This window comes from Scyliorhinus torazame, chromosome 13 (genome assembly GCF_047496885.1).
Source record: "Scyliorhinus torazame isolate Kashiwa2021f chromosome 13, sScyTor2.1, whole genome shotgun sequence".
Classification (NCBI taxonomy): Eukaryota; Metazoa; Chordata; class Chondrichthyes; order Carcharhiniformes; family Scyliorhinidae; genus Scyliorhinus; species Scyliorhinus torazame.
Genome location: NC_092719.1, coordinates 101,394,127 through 101,415,611, shown reverse-complemented (window position 1 = coordinate 101,415,611; position 21,485 = coordinate 101,394,127). Strand labels below are relative to the sequence as shown.

At 47.0% G+C, this 21,485-nt stretch overlaps 1 protein-coding gene across 3 annotated transcripts in view; it reads left to right on the top strand.

The window, feature by feature from the left end:
• ift122 (intraflagellar transport 122 homolog (Chlamydomonas)) overlaps positions 1 to 21,485 on the top strand; it is a 459,699-nt gene that overhangs the window by 385,908 nt on the left and 52,306 nt on the right. For all 3 annotated transcript variants that reach the window (XM_072472002.1, XM_072472003.1, XM_072472001.1), the window contains exons 24-25: positions 893 to 1,058; positions 12,555 to 12,666. In XM_072472002.1, coding sequence (XP_072328103.1) covers positions 893 to 1,058; positions 12,555 to 12,666 — 278 coding nt within the window. The remainder of the gene's footprint in view (positions 1 to 892; positions 1,059 to 12,554; positions 12,667 to 21,485) is intronic.

The following is a 21,485-nucleotide window of genomic DNA, read 5'->3' as shown; positions in this document are numbered from 1 at the left end:
TGCCTGCCTTCTTTTCCTTCAAAGTTCCGTGTTACATGGCGGAAAAGCTGCCATTGCCGTTGGCAAGCTCAACCCCGCTTTTCCCACCCAATATTGGACACTGCTGGTATAGAAGAAAATCTCACCCTGAGTTTTACGGGGCTGCGTTTCCATGGGTATTTGCGGCATCCGACTGATTGCTGTGTGAGATTACATAACGTGTGTCAGCGGAAAATCGACTGAGAAGGTTGACAGCTGAGCCCAATTTTACCTTCACTCATTGTTCACACCTGCGTTACTTTACCAAATAGGAATTGAGAGCAATATGCCAACTGATTTTTGCCTCTTGCTGAGTTCTGAGGTCAATTAGAGCACCCCAGTTGAAATCAGCCAACTCAGCATGGACTCAGAATCAAACATGGGACTTTTTATATGGCTTTGTGCTCTATGAAATGAAATTAAATGAAAATGAAATGAAAATCGCTTATTGTCACAAGTAGGCTTCAATGACGTTACTGTGAAAAGCCCCTAGTCGCCACATTCCGCCGCCTGTTGGGGGAGGCTGGTACGGGAATCGAACCGTGCTGCTGGCCTGCCTTGGTCTGCTTTAAAAGCCAGCGATTTAGCCGAGTGTGCTAAACCAGCCCCTCTACCAGGTGGTACCAGTACCCACTGGGCTATTAATTGGACCCTCACTTTTATGGGTTGAAATAACATTAGTAATGGAGCTGTCATTATGAAAGCCATCTTCAATATCCTTTTGAAACAGCAGGCAAAGAATTTCGGTATTAGTGTGCTTTCATGCAGATGTGTTCATTCCTCAATGACTGACATTGTGCAACATGATTAATTTCAGTTCCGTAGAATTTCTGAAGAGAAATGACTGCACGTTTTATTCCTTAACCATTAACAGTAATACTTTATATGCTCTAGCAAAACAAAGTAAGGCACTGGGTGCATACAAACTGGCCCGGCATGCCTACGATAAACTACAGGGCCTGCGCATTCCTACCAGGTTTCAGGAATCCATTGAGCTAGGAAGCCTAACAATTCGATCCAAGCCATTCCACGACAGTGAGGTGAGGAGCATCATCAGCTACTGGCTGTAAATGTAGCAGCACATTCAAAAATAGTCCTTTGTGTTGAAAGTAATTTAAGATTTTCTTTGTCTCAGCAAAGAGGGGAACGCTATCAAACTGGGGTGTAGTGTTATGAGCTGTCAGTCACACTGCGGGGATTTTATGTAGTCACTGTATGCAGCAGAATTCTCCCAACCCAACTGTGAAGGGTTTAATAATAATAATCTTTATTGTCACAAGTAGACTTACAGAAACACTGCAATGAAGTTACTGTGAAAATCCCCTAGTCACCACATTCCGGCACCTGTTCGGGTACACAGAGGGAGAAAAAGAATGTCCACCTAACAGCACGTCTTTTGGGACTTGTGGGAGGAAACCGGAGCACGAGGAGGAAACCCACACCGACACGGGGAGAACGTACTGAGTCCGCACAGACAGTGACCCAAGCTGGGAATCGAACCTGGTACCCTGGCGCCGTGAAGCAACAGTGCTTCACTGGCGGCACAGTGAATCTAGCAGGAGCCAGTGTAAAATCACATTGTGATTCTCCCAATGACGGGTTAATGGTGAGCCGATCTTCCCACTGGCTGGTGACATGAATTCTATTAGCATTCATTTGCATCTCATGTACATTAAAACAACTACTGCCAGAATCCCGTCAGGCCAGCAGGAATTTACGCCGGTCTGAAGCCTGAGTCGTAAAGGCAATCCTCAGTTCCGCAGAGACTTTGGTGTGAGTGCAACAATTTTCTACCGTAGAAAGGTTACATCACAGAAGGAAGCCATTCGGCCCATCATTCCATGCCAGTCCGAGGACACCCAGGTGCCCTTTCTAATCTTGCCTTCCTGCACCTGGTCCATGGCCCTGTAGCTTGCAGCATTTAAGGTGCAGATCCAGGCACTTTTTAAAAGAGTTTCTGGTCTCTGTCTCCATTACCAACTTGGCAGCGAATTCCAGACTCCTACTACCCCCTGCATAAACATATCCTCCTACATGTCCCCTCAACACCTTCTGCCACTTATCTTGAATCCATGTCCCTTGTTCTAGAATTCTCCATCAAGGGAAATAATTTCATCCTGTCTACTCTATCACTTCTCCTCATAATTTTGTCCACCTCAATTAAGTCACCCCTCAGCCTTCTTTGTTCCAAGGAAAATAACCCCAACCTGTCCAATCTCTCCTCGTTTTCTAGCCCTGGCAACGTTCTTATAAAGCTCTTCTGCACCCTCTCCAGAGCAATTATGTCCTTCCTGTAATGTCCTTCCTGTAATTTTAGAGTCCCAACTCCTCTTGCGCCCTTTTCAAACTCCCAGCTCCTCTTGCGCTCTTTTTAAACTCCCAGCTCCTCTTGCGCCCTTTTCAAACTCCCAGCTCCTCTTGCGCTCTTTTCAAACTCCCAGCTCCTCTTGCGCTCTTTTCAAACTCCCAGCTCCTCTTGCGCTCTTTTCAAACTCCCGGCTCCTCTTGCGCTCTTTTCAAACTCCCAGCTCCTCTTGCGCTCTTTTCCAACTCCCGGCTCCTTTCGCTCTCTTCCAAACACCCGGCTCCTCTTGTGCTCTCTTAGACTCTCGGTTCTTCTGGTGCTCTTTATCATGGTGCTGCGCTGCTCCTGATGTGTTATTCACCACTCTACCAAGGAAGACCGAGCTGGTCTTCATGGACATCACCTCACTGCTGGACCCATGGACCATCCTGTGTCACTAAGTTGGATCAGTACAGAGCCTGGGCTTGGGGAGTACAGGGGTCTCCTTCCCCCCCAGAGGACCACACACCAGATGGACACCCCCCAGTTAACACTGCTGCCTTACAATGACAGGCACCCGTGTTTTATTCCGACCTTGGGGGAATGGCTGTGTGGAGTTTGCACATTATCCCTATGTCTGCATGGGTTTTCTCCGGGTGTTCCGGTTTCCTCCCACAATCCAAAGATCTGCGGGTTAGGTGGATTGGCCATGTTAAATTGCCCCTTAGTGTCCAACGGTTAAATGGAGTTGTGGGGGAGTGGGCTTAGATTGGGTGCTGTGACAGAGGGTTGGTGCAGACTTGATAGGCCGAATGGCCTCCAGCACTGTAGGGATTCTATGACCCCCCCTCCCCGGTGGTGCACACCAGCTAGACACCCCATGGTGCCACACGGCAACTAGACACCCTCTGGGGCCACACATCAGATAGACGCCCTCTGGTGCCACAACCAGATAGACTCCCCCTGGTGCCACAACCAGATAGACATCCCCTGGTGCCACACACCAGATAGACTCCCCCGGTGCTACACACCAGTCTCTATTTGGTAATATGCTGCGGGACTCATGCAGCCACCACAATAAAGGTCAGAAGTTTGATCAGGGGTGGAGTGCAAAGTGCGGGGACGGGTGTTGGGGTGATGGTGGTGGTGGAAGAAGTGTGGTATAATGAAGATGAGGGGGGCAATGTGGAAGGAGGACTGTGCATGGAGGGCGGAAAGTGAGGGCTCACAATGACACACAGAGGAACAAGGAGGTGGATGAATAAGACAAACAATGAAAGGCGGAGGGAAGCTGGACCCTGACAAGGCTGCATGAAAAGCTAACAGACTAGGTCAGAGGGATGCCACATTGTTTACTGGAAGGGGTGGTGACAACTCCAGATGCAGTGGCCAGAGATCTAAGTGGGGCATGGGTTCTTCGCAGGTGATAGGCTCGGGGAGGGTGGTTAAATTAAGGAGCAGACGTCTTCTTGAGGTTGCTAGCCTTTTCCGTCTGAATTGCTGACATCCTGCACAATGTGGTGAAGGCAGATGGGCTGGAGAGAGTGATATGTGTGTGCTCAACTGGTTTTTAAATATGGTGCCGGGACCTTCGAACCCGACAGCTAAGGGTGCGCCGGTGAATCAGCTGCTGGCCTGCAAGACGTCGGAGGGGAACTCGCGTATGCATGATTAATGTTGTTCCAAGCGCAGAATCCTGCTATTCTGGTCGACGGGACAGGCACTGCCAGAGCCGTCTGCACTGTACTTGGTCACAAAATGGGAAAATTCCGCCCATCATTTTGGAATGGAAGAGACAAACCGCATCAGAAGAAAGAATAGAGCAGAAATAATGTAGTTGACTGTGGGATTGAAGGGACGCAGGCTGCATGGATCTGAAATTGGCTAAGGCAAATGAGCATTGGGAATGCTGCACTTTTGTTATATACCTACAACCTGGACTTGTGTATGTGGGCACACTTACAGATGGCAGAAAACTCAAATGAAGTAAGCAGTGACGAGGATAGTGACGTACTTTAAGAGGACAGATGGTAAGGCAGTGAAGTGATTCATTTTAGGAAGAATGAGGTGAGGCAATATAAATTGATTGATTTAATTTGTTGTCACCTGTACTGAGTTACATTGAAAAGTATTGTTCTGCATACAGTCCATACAGATCATTCCATTCATGAAAAACAAAATACAGGACATACATAAATGCACAATGTAAATACATAGACACAGGCAGCGGGTGAAGCATACAGTGTGTAGTACTACTCAGTAGAGAACATAGAACATAGAAAATACAGCACAGAACAGGCCCTTCGGCCCACGATGTTGTGCCGAACCTTTGTCCTAGATTAATCATAGATTATCATAGAATTTACAGTGCAGAAGGAGGCCATTCGGCCCATCGAGTCTGCACCAGCTCTTGGAAAGAGCATCCTGCCCAAGGTCAACACCTCCACCCTACCCCCAGTAACCCCACCCAACACTAAGGGCAATTTTGGACATTAAGGGCAATTTATCATGGCCAATCCACCTAACCTGCACATCTTTGGACTGTGGGAGGAAACCGGAGCACCCGGAGGAAACCCACGCACATACGGGGAGGATGTGCAGACTCCGCACAGACAGTGACCCAAGCCGGAATCGAACCTGGGACCCTGGAGCTGTGAAGCAATTGTGCTATCCACAATGCTACCGTGCTGCCCTTAAGAACAAAGTAATCTACACTATAGCATTCTACCGTAATCCATGTACCTATCCAATAGCTGCTTGAAGGTCCCTAATGTTTCCAACTCAACTACTTCCACAGGCAGTGCATTCCATGTCCCCACTACTCTCTGGGTAAAGAACCTACCTCTGACATCCCCCCTATATCTTCCACCATTCATCTTAAATTGATGTCCCCTTGTAATGGTTTGTTCCACCCGGGGAAAAAGTCTCTGACTGTCTACACTATCTATTCCCCTGATCATCTTATAAACCTCTCTCAAGTCGCCCCTCATCCTTCTCCGTTCTAATGAGAAAAGGCCTAGCACCCTCAACCTTTCCTCGTATAACCGACTCTCCATTCCAGGCAGCATCCTAGTAAATCTCCTTTGCACCTTTTCCAAAGCTTCCACATCCTTCCTAAAATGAGGCGACCAGAACTGTACACAGTACTCCAGATGTGGCCTTACCTCAGCCCAGCTCTGCATCCTATCTATGTCTCTTTGCAGCCGACAACAGCCCTCCTCACTATCCACAACTCCACCAATCTTCGTATCGTCTGCAAATTTACTGATCCACCCTTCAACTCCTTCATCCAAGTCATTACTGAAAATCACAAACGGCAGAGGACCCAGAACTGATCCCTGCGGTACACCACTGGTAACTGGGATCCAGGCTGAATATTTGCCATCCACTACCACTCTCTGACTTCTATCGGTTAGCCAGTTCGTTATCCAACTGGCCAAATTTCCCACTATCCCATGCCTCCTTACTTTCTGCATAAGCCTACCATGGGGAACCTTATCAAATGCCTTACTAAAATCCATGTACACTACATCCACTGCTTTACCTTCATCCACATGCTTGGTCACCTCCTCAAAGAATTCAATAAGACTTGTAAGGCAAGACCTACCCCTCACAAATCTGTGCTGACTATCCCTAATCAAGCAGTGTCTTTCTCAGAAATCCTATCCTTCAGTACCCTTTGCATTACTTTGCCTACCACCGAAGTAAGACTAACTGGCCTGTAATTCCCAGGGTTATCCCTAGTCCCTTTTTTGAACAGGGGCACGACATTCGCCACTCTCCAATCCCCTGGTACCACCCCTGTTGACAGTGAGGACGAAAAGATCATTGCCAACGGCTCTGCAATTTCATCTCTTGCTTCCCATAGAATCCTTGGATATACCCCGTCAGGCCCGGGGGATTTGTCTATCCACAAGTTTTTCAAAATGCCCAATACATCTTCCTTCCTAACAAGTATTTCCTCGAGCTTACCAGTCTGTTTCACACTGTCCTCTCCAACAATATGGCCCCTCTCATTTGTAAATACAGAAGAAAAGTACTCGTTCAAAACCTCTCCTATCTCTTCAGACTCAATACACAATCTCCCGCTACTGTCCTTGATCGGACCTACCCTCGCTCTAGTCATTCTCATATTTCTCACATGTGTAAAAGGCCTTGGGGTTTTCCTTGATCCTACCCGCCAAAGATTGTTCATGCCCTCTCTTAGCTCTCCTAATCCCTTTCTTCAGTTCCCTCCTGGCTATCTTATATCCCTCCAGCGCCCTGTCTGAACCTTGTTTCCTCAGCCTTACATAAGTCTCCTTCTTCCTCTGAACAAGACATTCAACCTCTCTTGTCAACCATGGTTCCCTCATTCAACCATCTCTTCCCTACCTGACAGGGACATACATATCAAGGACACGTAGTACCTGTTCCTTGAACAAGTTCCACATTTCACTTGTGTCCTTCCCTGACAGCCTGGGCGAGATTCTCCACTCCCCCGCCGGTTGGGACAATCGCCTGGGCTGCCACAATTTCCCGGGACGCCGGGCGGGAACGGCCCGGTCGAGGGCCGCAGGCCGGAGAATCGCCGGAGACACCCAAAATGGCGATTCTCCGGCACCCCCGCTATTCTCAGGCCCGGATGGGCCGAGCGGCCAGGCCAAAACGGCGGGTTCCCCACGGCGCCGTCCACACCTGGTCACTGCCTTCAGGGAACAGTGCTCGAACGCTGGGGGGGCGGCCTGCGGGGGGGCGAGGAGGGATCCTGCACCGGGGGGGTACCTCAAATGTGGGGTGGCCCGCGATCGGTGCCCACCGATTGTCGGGCCGTCCTCTCTGAAGGAGGACCTCCTTCCGCGGCCCCGCAAGATCCGTCCGCCATCTTCTTGCGGGGCAGACTTAGAGAGGACGGCAACCACGCATGCGCGGGTTGGCACCAGCCAACCCGCGCATGCACGGGTGACGCCAGTTATGTGGCGCCGGCTGCATCATCTATGCGGCGCCACCTTTACGCGGCGACAAGGCCTGACGCGTGTAGATGACGCGACCCCGATCCTAGCCCATTGTCGGGGCCTGAATCGTTCGGGATCGGGGCCGTTTCGCGCCGTCGTGAACCTCAACGGTGTTCACGACGGCGTGGGCATCTCGGCGCGGGAGTGGAGAATCCAGCCCCCTATGTTCCCAACTTATGCACTTCAATTCTTGTCTGACAACATCGTATTTACCCTTCCCCCAATTGTAAACCTTGCCCTGTTGCACGCACCTATCCCTCTCCATCACTTAAAGTGAAAGTCACAGAATTGTGGTCACTATCTCAAAAATGCTCCCCCACTAACAAATCTATCACTTGCCCTGGTTCATTACCCAGTACTAAATCCAATATTGCCCCTCCTCTGGTCGGACAATCTACATACTGTGTTAGAAAAGCTTCCTGGACACATTGCACAAACACCACCCCATCCAAACTATTTGATCTAAAGAGCTTCCGCTCAATGTTTGGGAAGTTGAAGTCACCCATGACTACTACCTTGTGACTTCTGCACCTTTCCAAAATCTGTTTCCCAAGCTGTTCCTCCACATCTCTGCTACTATTGGGGGGCCTATAGAAAACTCCTAACAAGGTGACTGCTCCTTTCCTATTTCTGACGTCAACCCATACTACCTCAGTAGGCAGATCCTCCTCGAACTGCCTTTCTGCAGCTGTTATACTATCTCTAATTAACAATGCCACCCTCCCTAATCTTATTGAAACATCTATATCCAGGGACCTCCGACAACCATTTCTGCCCCTCTTCTATCCAAGTTTCCGTGATGGCCACCACATCGTAGTCCCAAGTACCGATCCATGCCTTAGGCTCACCCACCTTATTCCTGATGCTTCTTGCATTCTGTAAGGTAAGAGGGACTACCCATCTCCGTGCCTGCAAGTACTCTCCTTTGTCAGTGTTCCCTTCCCCACTGCCTCACTACACGCTTTGGCGTCCTGAATATCGGCTACCTTAGTTGCTGGACTACAAATCCGGTTCCCATTCCCCTGCCAAATTAGTTGAAACCCTCCCAAAGAGTACTAGAAAACCTCCCTCCCAGGATATTGGTGCCCCTCTGGTTCAGATGCAACCCGTCCTGCTTGTATAGGTCCCACCTTCCCCAGAATGCGCTCCAATTATCCAAATACCTGAAGCCCTCCCTCCGACACCATTCCTGCAGCCACGTGTTCAACTGCACTCTCTCCCTATTCCTAGCCTCGCTATCACGTGGCACCGGCAACAAACCAGAGATGACAACGCTGTCTGTCCTGGCTTTTAACTTCCAGCCTAACTCCCTAAACTCGTTTATTACCTCCACACCCCTTTTCCTACCTACGCCATTGGTACCAATGTGCACCATGACTTCTGGCTGCTCCCCCTCCCCTTAAGGATCCTGAAGACACGATCCGAGACATCCCTGGCCCTGGCACCCGGGAGGCAACATACCTTCCGGGTGTCTCGCACGCGACCACAGAATCTCCTATCTATTCCCCAAACGATTGAATCTCCTGCTACTGTTGCTTTTCTATTCTCCCCCCTTCACTTCTGAGCCCCAGAGCCAGACTCCGTGCCAGAGACCTGGCCTCTAGGGCCTTCCCCCGGTAGGTCATCCCCCCCCCCCCCCCCCCCCCAACAGCATCCAAAACGGTATACTTGTTTTGAAGGGGAACGGCCACGAGGGATCCCTGCACTGTCTGCCTGTTTGTTTTCTTTCCCCTGACTGTAACCCAGCTACTCTTGTCCTGTACCTTGGGTGTGGTTACCTCCCTGTAACTCTTCTCTATCACCCCCTCTGCCTCCCGGATGATCCGGAGTTCCTCCAGCTCCAGCTCCCTAACACGGTCTTTGAGGAGTTGCAGTTGGATGCACTTCCCGCAGGTATAGTCAGCGGGGACACCGGTGGTATCCCTCACCACCCACATCCTACAGGAGGAGCGTGCAACTGGCCTAGCCTCCATCCCTCTTACCTTACAGAATATAGCTGCCCTGTGGACCAACTGGACCTCCGCTCTCCGACTCTGCTCCCAGTCAGCTCCACTCTCTGTAAACTCCTGGCTCCCTTGTCGCTCTTTGCGGAAATGTAGGAAACAAAATGAAAGGAGCACCTTACTCCCGCCTCACCTAACTCCCTCAGTCACCAAACTCTCACTATAGCACTCAAATGAACCAAATTCAGCACTCTCTCAGTCACCAAACTCTCACTATAGCACTCAAATGCACCAAATTCTGCACTCCCTCAGTCACCAAACTCTCACTATAGCACTCAAATACACCAAATTCAGCACTCCCTCAGTCACCAAACTCTCACTATAGCACTCAAATGCACCAAATTCAGCACTCCCTCAGTCACCAAACTCTCACTATAGCACTCAAATGCACCAAATTCAGCACTCCCTCAGTCACCAAACTCTCATTATTGCACTCAAATGCACCAAATTCAGCACTCGCTCAGTCACCAAACTCTCACTATAGCACTCAAATGCACCAAATTCAGCACTCCCTCAGTCACCAAACTCTCACTATAGCACTCAAATGCACCAAATTCAGCACTCAGTGCAAAGATGTGTGAAGAGATCAGTTCAGTCCGTTAGAGGGTTATTCAGGAGCCTGGTAACAGCAGGGAAGAAACTGTTTTTGAACCTGTTAGTGTGTATTCTCAGACAATCACCTGTCCGATGGATGAGGTTGGAAGAGAGAATAACCCAGGTGGAAGTGTTCTTTGATTATGCTGCCCACTTTCCCAAGGCAGCGGGAGGTGTAGACAGAGTTAATGGATGGGAGGGGGTTGTGTGATGGACTGGGCTGTATTCACAACTCTCTGTAGTTTTGTACGGTCTTGGGCCGAGCAGTTGCCATACCAGGCTGTGATGCAGCCAGAGAATTTGCTTTCTATGGTGCATCTGTAAAAATTGGTAAGAGTCAATGTGGACATGCCGAATTTCCTTAGTTTCACAAGGAAGTATAGGTGCTGTTGTGCTTTCTTGGTCGAGGTGAGTGAACCAGGACAGATAGTTGGTGATATGCACACCTAGGAATTTTAAGCTGTCAATCACCTCCACTTCAGCACCATTGATGCAGACAGAGGTGAGTATGATACTTTGCTTCCTGAAGTCAGTTACCAGCTCCTTAAATTTGCTGACGTTGAGGGAGAGAGTGTTGTCATTACACCACTCCACTAGGTTCTCTATCTGCCTCCTGTATTCTGACTCATCGTTGTTTGAGTTCCGACCCATTATGGTCATGTAATCGACTAAATAATACCATTTTAAAAGGGATGCAGAAACAGATCTTGGGCATGTATATACAAATGTGGCACAAGACGTTAAGGCTCTTAAAAAGGAGTACAGGATTCTCAGCTTCATAAAGAGGGATATGGAGTAGATAAGCAGGGAAGTGAAAAAGCACTGGTTGCATTCCAGCTGGAATATTGAATCCAATTCCGGGCCCCACACATCAGGTAGGAGAGTGGAGAGAGGATTTCAAGAAGGGTTTCAGGGATGAAAGACTCCATTTTCTAGGAGAGACTGGAAAAACTGTTTGTTCCCCATTGAGCAGGGAAGGTTAAAGGGGGTTAAAGATGTGTTCAAAGTGTTTGAAGGGTTTTGATAGCATACATTTTTTATTTTAAAAAAAATCTTTTTATTGGCATTTCTCATATTTAGAAACAATTGTGTATATATACATCCCATTTTCCTTATCTGCGTTAATTTACTTTATTGTACAGAGAGGTTTATTTTGTCTTAAATTTAATTGACCCTGTATAGCCGTCCTCTGGTCTGACAAAGCCCGTTTGGTCCTCTGCGACTATCTCCGGTACGCAGCCAGGACCTTTGCGAGTATTTTCGCGTCCACATTCAGCAGTGAAATGGGTCTGTATGATCCATATTCCGTCAGGTCTTTATCTTTTTTTGGTATTAGTGAAATTGTGGCCTGCGCTAGTGTGGGGGGCAGAGTGTCCCTTGCAAGTGAGTCCGTGAACATGTCCCTTAGGTATGGGGCCAGGACTGGTGCAAATTATTTGTAGAAGTCTGCCGGGAACCTGTTGGGTCCTTCCCCACCTGCATGGAGCTGATGCTCTCCATGATTTCTCCCAGATCTATTGGTGCTTCCAGCTCCCCGCGTCTGTCTTCCCCCCCAAACTGGTAGTTCCAGTTTGTTGATAGCATAAATAGGTGAAACTGTTCAATTAGCAGAAAGGTCAGTAACTACAGGAGACAGATTTTAATTGGCAAAAGAATCGGAGGTAACATGCAAAACCATTTTTTACGCGAGTGTTATGATCTGGAATGCATTTCCTGATTAGAATGGTGAAGCAGATTCAATAATAAATTTCTCAAAGGAATTGGATAAATTCTTGAAAGGGATAATATTTATCAGACTATGAGAAACGAGCAGGGAAGTGGAATTAATTGGATAGCTTTTTCAAAGAACCAGCTTCGGCATGATGATTGAATGACCCCCTTCTGTGCTAAATGAGTCTATGATTTTATGGAATATTCTCCTCTAAGTATCATCTGCTATACTGGAAGCGACACCACAAATACACCATAGCTACAACTATGCTAATAACAAGACAAAATAAGTTCTAATTGTCAAGTGGACAGGTCATCCTTAAGAATCTTTGTCCAGCATTGTTGCTGTTTTTATAACGTTTGTTTGAGTCTTGCTGACTCTCCATGCATTAAATGTCTATGTGTGCGGAGTTCGTGTTCCATTCCGGCCTTCGGTGACTCTGTGTGGAGTTTGTACATTAGAATCATAAAATCCCTACAGTGAAGAAAGAGGCCATTCGGCCCAGCAAGCCTGCACCAACCCTCTGAAAGCGCACTCTACCTCACCCCACCCCATCTCCGTTACCTACCCACCTTCACATAACCTGCACACCTTTGGACTGTGGGAGGAAACCGGAGCACCCGGAGGAAACCCACGCAGACATGGGGAGAACATTCAAACTCCGCACAGTCATCGAAGGCTAGAATTGAACCTGGGTCCCTGGCGCTGTGAGGCAGCAGTGCAAACCACTTTCCCACCATGTCTGCGGTTTCTTCCAGGTGCTCCAGTTTCCTCCCACAGTCCAAAAATGTGCAGGTTAGGTGGAGTTACAGGAATAGGGTGGCTGCGTGGGCCTAGATGGGGTGCTCTTTCAGAGGTTTGGTGCAAACATGATGGGCCGAATGGCCTTCTCCTGCACTGTAGGAATTTTATGGTGTGCTTTGTGTAACTGCTGTTCTATTTGTTCACAGGACTTTGTACCTATGTGCTATAGGTGTTCGACTAATAACCCACTACTCAACAACCAGGGAAATGTGTGTATCAACTGTCGGCAGCCCTTTGTGTTCTCGGCTTCCTCTTATGGTGAGTTTACTGTATGCTGATGGTAGTGTAATTTGCTTGTATTTATTGCCCTGAAGTTAGGTTGAAGTTAGCTTGTATATGTTTGTTTTACTGTGGAGCTTTTAAAATTTGACACAATTCTATCCTAAAGCTGGAACTAAAACCTCTTGGTTAACAAGGTTCACTCGGGGAGTTTGGCAAATAGCTTGAAATGGTAGCAAAAGCTGGCCAAGCAACTTCAAGAAAGATGACGCAATTCCACAGAGCTGACAATTCAAAAATAACCATTAATATTGACAGGCACTTGTCCAACTACTGACCACCAAAGAGTGTTGAAGCAGCTCTCCACTGCTGCTTGCTCGCAGACTCATCTTGTATCTTCATATTCGGTAAAAGCTGGAAAATGTGCATTGGGAGCAGCTGTTTGGCGGTAAATCCACATTTGATATATGGGCGTCTTTTAAAGATTGATTAGTTGATTAGAGTGCAGGACAGGCATGTCCCTGCGAAAATGAAGGACAGAATTTACAGAATTAGGGAACCGTGGATGACGGGGGAAATTGTGGGACTAGTCAAAAAGAAAAAGGAAGTATAAGTAAGATCTAGGCAACTAAAAACAGATAAAGCTTTTGAAGAATATAGGAAAAGTAGGAACATACTCAAACGGGGAGTTAGGAGGGCTACAAGAGGCCATGAAATGTCATTGGCAAGCAGGGTCAAGGAAAATCCCAAGGCCTTTTATACATGTATAAGGAGAAAGAGAGTAGCTAGGGAAAGAGTAGACCCACTCAAGGACAAAGGAGGGAAGTTATGCGTGGAGTCAGAGGAAGTGGGTGAGATCCTTAATGAGTACTTTGCATCAGTATTCACCAAGGAGGGGGACATGACGGAGCTGAGGTTAGGGATGGGAGTGTGAATACCCTAGAACATGTCAGCATATTGAAGAAGGAAGTGTTGGATATCTTAAAATGCATTAAGGTAGGCAAGTCCCCTGGGCTGGATGCGATATATGTTGTCCCTTTGTTTAAGGAGGGAAGCCAGGATAATCCAGGTAATTATAGGCCAGTGATCCTGACGTCAGTATGAGGAAGTTGTTGGAGAAGATACTGAGGGACAGGATTTATTCACATTTGGAAGCAAATGGACTTGTTAGTGATAGGCAACATGATTTTGTGCAGGTAAGGTCATGGCTTACCAACTTGATAGAGTTTATTGAAGAGTTAATAAAATTCATTGATGAGGGAAAGGCTCTGGATGTCGTTTACATGAATTTTAGTAAGGTGTTTGACAAGGTCCCTCATGGCAGACTGATACAAGAGGTAAAGTCGCATTGGATTCGGGGTGTGCTACCTAGATGGATAAAGTACAGTACGAAGTCTTACAACACCAGGTTAAAGTCCAACAGGTTTGTTTCGATGTCACTAGCTTTCGGAGCGCTGCTCCTTCCTCAGGTGAATGAAGAGGTATGCTCCAGAAACATATATATAGACAGATTCAAAGATGCCAGACAATGCTTGGAATGCGACCATTAGCAGGTGATTAAATCTTTACAGATCCAGAGATGGGGTAACCCCAGGTTAAAGAGGTGTGAATTGTGTCAAGCCAGGACAGTTGGTAGGATTTCGCAGGCCAGATGGTGGGGGATGAATGTAATGCTACATGAATCCCAGGTCCCGGTTGAGGCCGCACTCATGTGTGCGGAACTTGGCTATAAGTTTCTGCTCGGCGATTCTGCATTGTCGCGCGTCCTGAAGGCCGCCTTGGAGAACGCTTACCCGGAGATCAGAGGCTGAATGCCCTTGACTGCTGAAGTGTTCCCCGACTGGAAGGGAACATTCCTGCCTGGTGATTGTTGCGCGATGTCCGTTCATTCGTTGTCGCAGCGTCTGCATGGTCTCGCCAATGTACCACGCTTCGGGACATCCTTTCCTGCAGCGTATGAGGTAGACAACGTTGGCCGAGTCGCACGAGTATGTACCGCGTACCTGGTGGGTGGTCTTCTCACGTGTAATAGTGGTATCCATGTCGATGATCTGGCACGTCTTGCAGAGATTGCCATGGCAGGGTTGTGTGGTGTCGTGGTCACTGTTCTGAAGACTGGGTAGTTTGCTGCAAACAATGGTTTGTTTGAGGTTGCGCGGTTGTTTGAAGGCAAGTAGTGGGGGTGTGGGGATGACCTTGGCAAGATGTTCATCGTCATCAATGACGTGTTGAAGGCTGTGGAGAAGATGACGTAGTTTCTCCGCTCCGGGGAAGTACTGGACGACAAAGGGTATTCTGTCGGTTGTGTCCCGACAGATGGATAAAGAACTGGCTTGGCAACAAGAGACAGAGTAACAGTGGAAGGGAGTTTTTAAGAATGGAGATCTGTAACTAGTGGTGTTCTAGAGGGATCAGTGCTGGGACCACTGTTGTTTGTAATATATATAAATGATCTGGAAGAAAATGTAGATGGTCTGATTAGCAAGTTTGCAGGTGACACTAAGATAGGTGGAGTTGCAGATAGTGAAGGGGACTATCAGAGAATACAGCAGAATATAGATAGATTGGAGAGTTGGGCAGAGAAATGGCAGATGTAGTTCAATGCAGACAAATCCGAGGTCTTGCATTTTGGAAGATCAAATTCAGGTATGAATTATACAGTAAATGCAGAACCCTTAGGGTCATTGACTTACGGAGGTATCTGGGTGTTCAGGTCCATAGTTCCATGAAAGTGGCAATACAGGTGGATAAGGTGGTCAAGTAGTCATACGGCATGTTTACCTTCATCGACCGGGGCATTGAGTGCAAGATTTGGCAGGTAATGTGCAGTTGTATAAAACTTTAGTTGGGCCACAATTGAAATATTGTGCCCAATTCTGGTCACCGCACTGCCAGAAGGACGTGGATGTGTTGGAGAAAATGCAAAGAAGGTTTACCAGGATGTTGCCTGGTCTGGAGGGTGTTAGCTATGAGGAGAGTTTGAATGTACTCGGATTGTTTTCGTTGGAAAGACGGAGGCTGAGAGGAGACCTGATTGAAGTCTACAAAATTATGAACGGTATAGACCAGGTGAATAGTCCGAAACTTTTTCCCAGGGTGGAAAAGTTAATTACAAGGGGGTACAGAGTCAAGGTGAGAGGGAGAAAGTTTAGGGGAGTTGTATGGGGAATGTTTTTCACGCAGTGGGTGGTGGGTGCCTGGAACGCATTGCAAGTGAAGGTGGTGGAGGCAGGCACGATAACAACTTTTAAGATGTATCTTGATAGACTCAAGAATGGGTGGGGAATAATAATAATAATCTTTATTGTCATAAGTAGGCGTACATTAACACTGCAATGAAGTTAATGTGAAAAGCCCCTAGTCGCCAAATTCCGGCGTCTGTTCAGATGCACAGAGGGAGAATTCAGAATGTCCAAATTACCCAATAGCACGGGCGTGATTCTCCCAGCCCCGCGCCGGGCCGGAGAATCGCCGCAACCGTGCCACGACACCCCGACGCCGGCGCACGATTCCCTGAGGTGAGGAGAATCGGCACGTTTGACGCGGCGTCAGCCGCGGGCCGCTGGAATCGGCAGGGCTGGCGATTCTCCGGCCCGGATGGGCCGAGCGGCCGCACGGAGAAAGCAAGGTCTCGCCGGCGCCGTTCACCCCTGGTCGCTGCCGGCGGGAACTCTGCGCGAAGGGTCGGGGGGCGGCCTGTGGGGCGGGGGAAAGCGCTCCTTCACCGGGGGGGGGGGCCTCCGATGGGGTCTGGCCCGCAATCGGGGCCCACCGATCGGCGGGCTGGACTCTTTTCCCCCCCCCCACCCCGGGCCTACTTTGTTGAGCGGCCGGCACCTGAACCTCCACGCCATGTTGCGTCGGAGCCGGCGCGCTGAAGAAGCCCCCGCGCATGCGCATGTTGGCGCGGCCCAACTGCGCATGTGCGCCGGGAAGGGAGGCTGGAGCGGCGTGAACCACTCCAGCGCCATGCTGGCCCCCTGTGGGGGACAGAATCGGTCGTCCCCGTGCCCGTTTCGCGCCGTCGTTAAACGCGATGGCGTTCACGACGGCGCAAACACTTCGTCTCCATTTTGGAGAATCGCCCCCCCACGTCTTTCGGGACTTGTGGGAGGAAACCGGAACACCCGGAGGAAACCCAAGCAGACACGGGGATAACGTGCAGACGCCGCACAGACAGTGACCCAAGCCAGGAATTGAACCTGGGAGCATGGAGCTGTGAAACAACTGTGATCTGTGAAGCCATAGTGCTAACCGCTGTGCTATCATGCTGCGGATGGAGGGATACAGATCATTTGGGCAAGAAGTAGTAGGTCTAAATAAGAAATCTGGATCAGCGCAGGCTTGGTGGGCCGAATTGCCTGTTCCTGTGCTGTAATGTTCTTTGTTCCATGAATTTTCCATCCTGTCAACCAGACAAACCAGCCTCTCTCTCAGTCATATTACCATTGCAACTGTTGGGAACTCTATTTTTGAACCTTTATTTGTGAACCTTCAAAACACTTTCCTTTTGATGAGGCCTTTCAGCATCTTACCAAAGTTTGAAACACGATTAAAGATAGAAACTATTGGAATAACTCAACAGGGCAAGAGTATTTGTGGAGAGAACAGGAGTCAGAATTTCAGGTACAGATACTGCAGCAAAACTGAATGATTTTATAGATAAACAGCATTTAAAATGGAACAGGAAAATTGGGAAGGGGAGAAATGCTAACTCACAGAAAAAAATGCATAGAATAACTTGTAGAACAGGAGATGGCCGAGTAACAGAAGTGATATCATCATGAGACAATATTCGGCATAATAGACAAATCAAAACTACAATAGCCACGTATGAGAAATAGTATATGAGAATAGCTAAAGGGGTAGGAGTTCGGCAGGCAAAAGGGAGGCACAAAAAAATGACACAATGGAAGCGCCTATACTGGTCCAAAAACCTGAGAGGGCCCTCACATTGGAACATTTCTGCCAACCTGTTGTTGATCTGTTTTCTTCTTCCATTCTCATTTGCATCCCTGTAGAAGTTGAGAGTTAACCACTCTGTTCCCCCAAAAGAACAATAAATAAATTTATAACTTCATCCATCACTTTTTTAATGTATGGTAGGCGTGTTTTTGCCAATGCTGGAAATTTGAGTACATAACTTCTAAAATATTCAGATATTGTTCTGTGAGCTTTGGGAGGTGTTTGCACCAAATGTTTACAGCCAAATGAGCTCCATGAACAAGAAGCTTCTTGTGGAAGGACTTGGAAAGTGCTCCAAAGCTGTTGCTCTTAGGGCAGGCAAAAAAGTACAAATGAGTTTAATGAAGCCCAGCATCAGAATTATCTGTAATGGTTCCCTAAGCCAGAAGAAAGGACAACGTCTGCCTCAATAGTAAGAGTTTCTGCATAATTGGAAGAAACAGACACTGCCCTTAGGGGTCTATGGAGTTTTGACGTAGATGCCCTTGGAGTAGTAATGTAGCAACGGATGCAGTGCCGAAGAACCATCTTCCAATGTGATTCTTTTTGGATTAAGGTTCCATGTGGAGTAGTTAATTAGATTCATTGTGTGGTAAGGTGATGTAATTAAAAGGAGAAGCAGAAAAGCAGTTTAGTTGAGTTTTAGATTGGGATGTGATCAGAAGTCAAGCATCTGCTCTCACTGCAGTTCAGTTAAAGATTTGTCTCGGGACAGAGCAGAAGCAGCTGATCTCAAGATAGTGAGTTCAAGATTTGTCTGTGAACAGGACAAGCAGTTTCAACAGTGAGTTGAAACAGACAGGAATCTGCAGTTGGTTCTGGAAGTCAAAAAACTATGAAGCCAGTTTCTGAAGACTTCAGCTAGAGATCTTGCATTGTTCTGAAAGGATTTAGGTCTATCTCTTCAAACGTTCTCAAAGAACATCTCTTAAGTGCAAATGCCTCGGTCTGCTAATTGTATTTAAAAGTGGATTGAGAGTTGAGGTGGTTTTGTTGCTGGAGTGGGAATGAAAATAGCAGTTAAGGGTTATTGTGTCACTATTGATTAGCATTATTTGCGGGGAATCGTAAGCTATTGTTCTTGTGTGATGTTAAAGATATTTTAATACCGTGTTGGTAATAAAGTTTGTTTTAATATATCGTATCCCTATTTTGCTTAAAATTACTCCCAGAGCGAGATATACTTTTCTTACAGTCTTACAAAATTAAAATAAAATATTGGGGTTTTTGTCCAGTATCCTAGCTACTGTTGGATCTGGTCCGGGATTGTAATACCTCCCAATTCATGCTGCTCCGTCGGCAGCTCTGTGAAAGTCAACAATTCTATATGGCAATGGAACTTGTTTTATAAGACTGCACATTTGGCTCACTTGCTAGTTTATTTTCCATCCTTCCTTATCTATATTCTCTTTTGGGTGGTCCAAAGTTAACCTTGGGTTTTAAAGTTCAATCACAAAGTGCAAATGGCTCAAAGAGGCAATAACAAAATTCACAATAAGAAAAATGTGCATTGTACATTAAAGTGTTGGAAACAATCATGTAATCCAGGTTGCTCTTGAACACAGACACATGCTGAGCCAGCACTTGCAGCAAAATGCTGAAATGTAAATGATCTTTATAATGCAGAGTGATTTCGCTCCCTATGTACTTTAAGTACAGATTATGCTTTGAAATGTGTGTCATAATGAGAACAAATTCACAGAACAAATCCCTGATACATATATGTCATACTCTTCAAAATGTTTAAACAGATCAGCTAAAAACAATACTAGATCTGCTAATCTTGTTAGAAGATCTGTATCCTGGCAACTAACAGGATTTATCGCTTTGTAATAAATCCAAGGTGAATTACACGAAGGACTCCTGATTCTGCAGAATTTCACAATAACAAAGGGATATTAAAATCCCTACCAAATACTAAAAAAGATAAAACAAGAAGCTTAAGACTGAAAATAAATATTAGTTGAGATTTATGAGACCTATAATCTGTATTGTCACAAGTAGGCTTACATTAACACTACAATAAAGTTACTGTGAAAATACACTAGTCACCACATTCTGGCGCCTGTTCGGGTACACGGAGGGAGAATTCAGAATGTTCAAATTACCTAACAGCATGTCTTTCGGGACTTGTGGGAGGAAACCGGAACACCCGGAGGAAACCCACGCAGACACGGGGAGAACGTGCAGACTCCGCACAGACAGTGACCCAAGCCAGGAATTGAACCTGGGAGCATGGAGCTGTGAAACAACTGTGATAACCACTGTGCTGCCATGCCACCCACGTCCTTGCTTTCGTTAGACATTAAGGATACACAGACTCAAATATAAATGAAACTGGGCAAAATGGATTTGTTGTTTCACTTATTAAGCTGTTTGAATATTTACAATTGCTTGACAACAAGGGAGGGTCTGTACTACTTAAGACCAATTACCCAAGGATCCATCTGACTAATCATCTTGGACTAAAGCCATGGCACAGGAGGGTAAAATGAGAATAAAGAACCAAATATATGTTCACACTTGGGAAAGACGTCATGTCAGCCTTTCTTCACAGGTGCTGAATTTAAATCGAGTGGCTAAAACTATTCGGACTAGCCAATGTTACAACCTGATTCAATTCTTCATAAATCTTTCCCAATACCACCACCTGTAAATTCACCTCCAAGTCACTCACCACCCTGACTTGGAAATGTATCAGCATTCCTTCACTGTCACTGGGTCAAGATCCTGGAGCTCCCTCTCTAACAGTACTGCGGGTGTCACTGCACCACATGCAGTGCAACAGTTCAAGAAGGCAGCTCACCACCACTTTCTCTAGGGTAATTAGGGATGGGCAATAAATGCCATCCCAGCCATGAATGGATACATTTAAAAAATGATGCGACTGGGCAAAAAAAAACACAGTTCAAGCATAAAAGCGAAAACCCAATGTCAATGTAACCTGGATTAGAGTCTATAATCCGTGATTATCCTGTTAACTGCTTAGTTCTGACTGCTAGAGGTTATGTGCAATAGGATTATATGTTTCACTACACTTTTACATATCAAAGGAGAAAACAGTCTGGGATATGCGTCCACAGCAACAAAACATTTCAATGAATTGGGCTAAATAACATACTTAAAATGATCTTGTTTTTATATTTAAAGAAGAAGAACAAAGAAAATTACAGCACAGGAACAGGCCCTTCGGCACTTCCAGCCTGCGCTGATCCAGATCCTTTATCTAAACTTGTCGCCTATTTTCCAAGGATCTACTTCCCTCTGTTCCCCGCCCGTTCATATATCTGTCTCGATGCATCTTAAATGATGCTATCGTGCCTGCCTCTACCACCTCCGCTGGCAAAGTGTTCCAGACACCCACCACCCTCTGCATAAAAAACTTTCCACGCACATCTCCCTTAAATTTTTCCCCTCTCACCTTGAAATCGTGACCCCTTGTAATTGACACCTCCACTCTTGGAAAAAGCTTGTTGCTATCCACCCTGTCCATACCTCTCATAATTTTGTAGACCTCAATCAGGTCCCCCCTCAACCTCCATCTTTCCAACGAAAACAATCCTAATCTACTCAACCTTTCTTCACAGCTAGCACCCTCCATACCAGGCAACATCCTGGTGAACCTCCTCTGCACCCTCTCTAAAGCATCCACATCCTTCTGGTAATGTGGCGACCAGAACTGCATGCAGTATTCCAAATGTGGCCTAACCAAAGTCCTATACAAGTGTAACATGACCTGCCGACTCTTGTACTCAATACCCCGTCCGATGAAGGCAAGCATGCTGTATGCCTTCTTGACCACTCTATCGAGCTGCGTTGCCACCTTCAGGGTACAATGGACCTGAACTCCCAGATCTCTCTGTACATCAATTTTCCCCAGGACTCTTCCATTG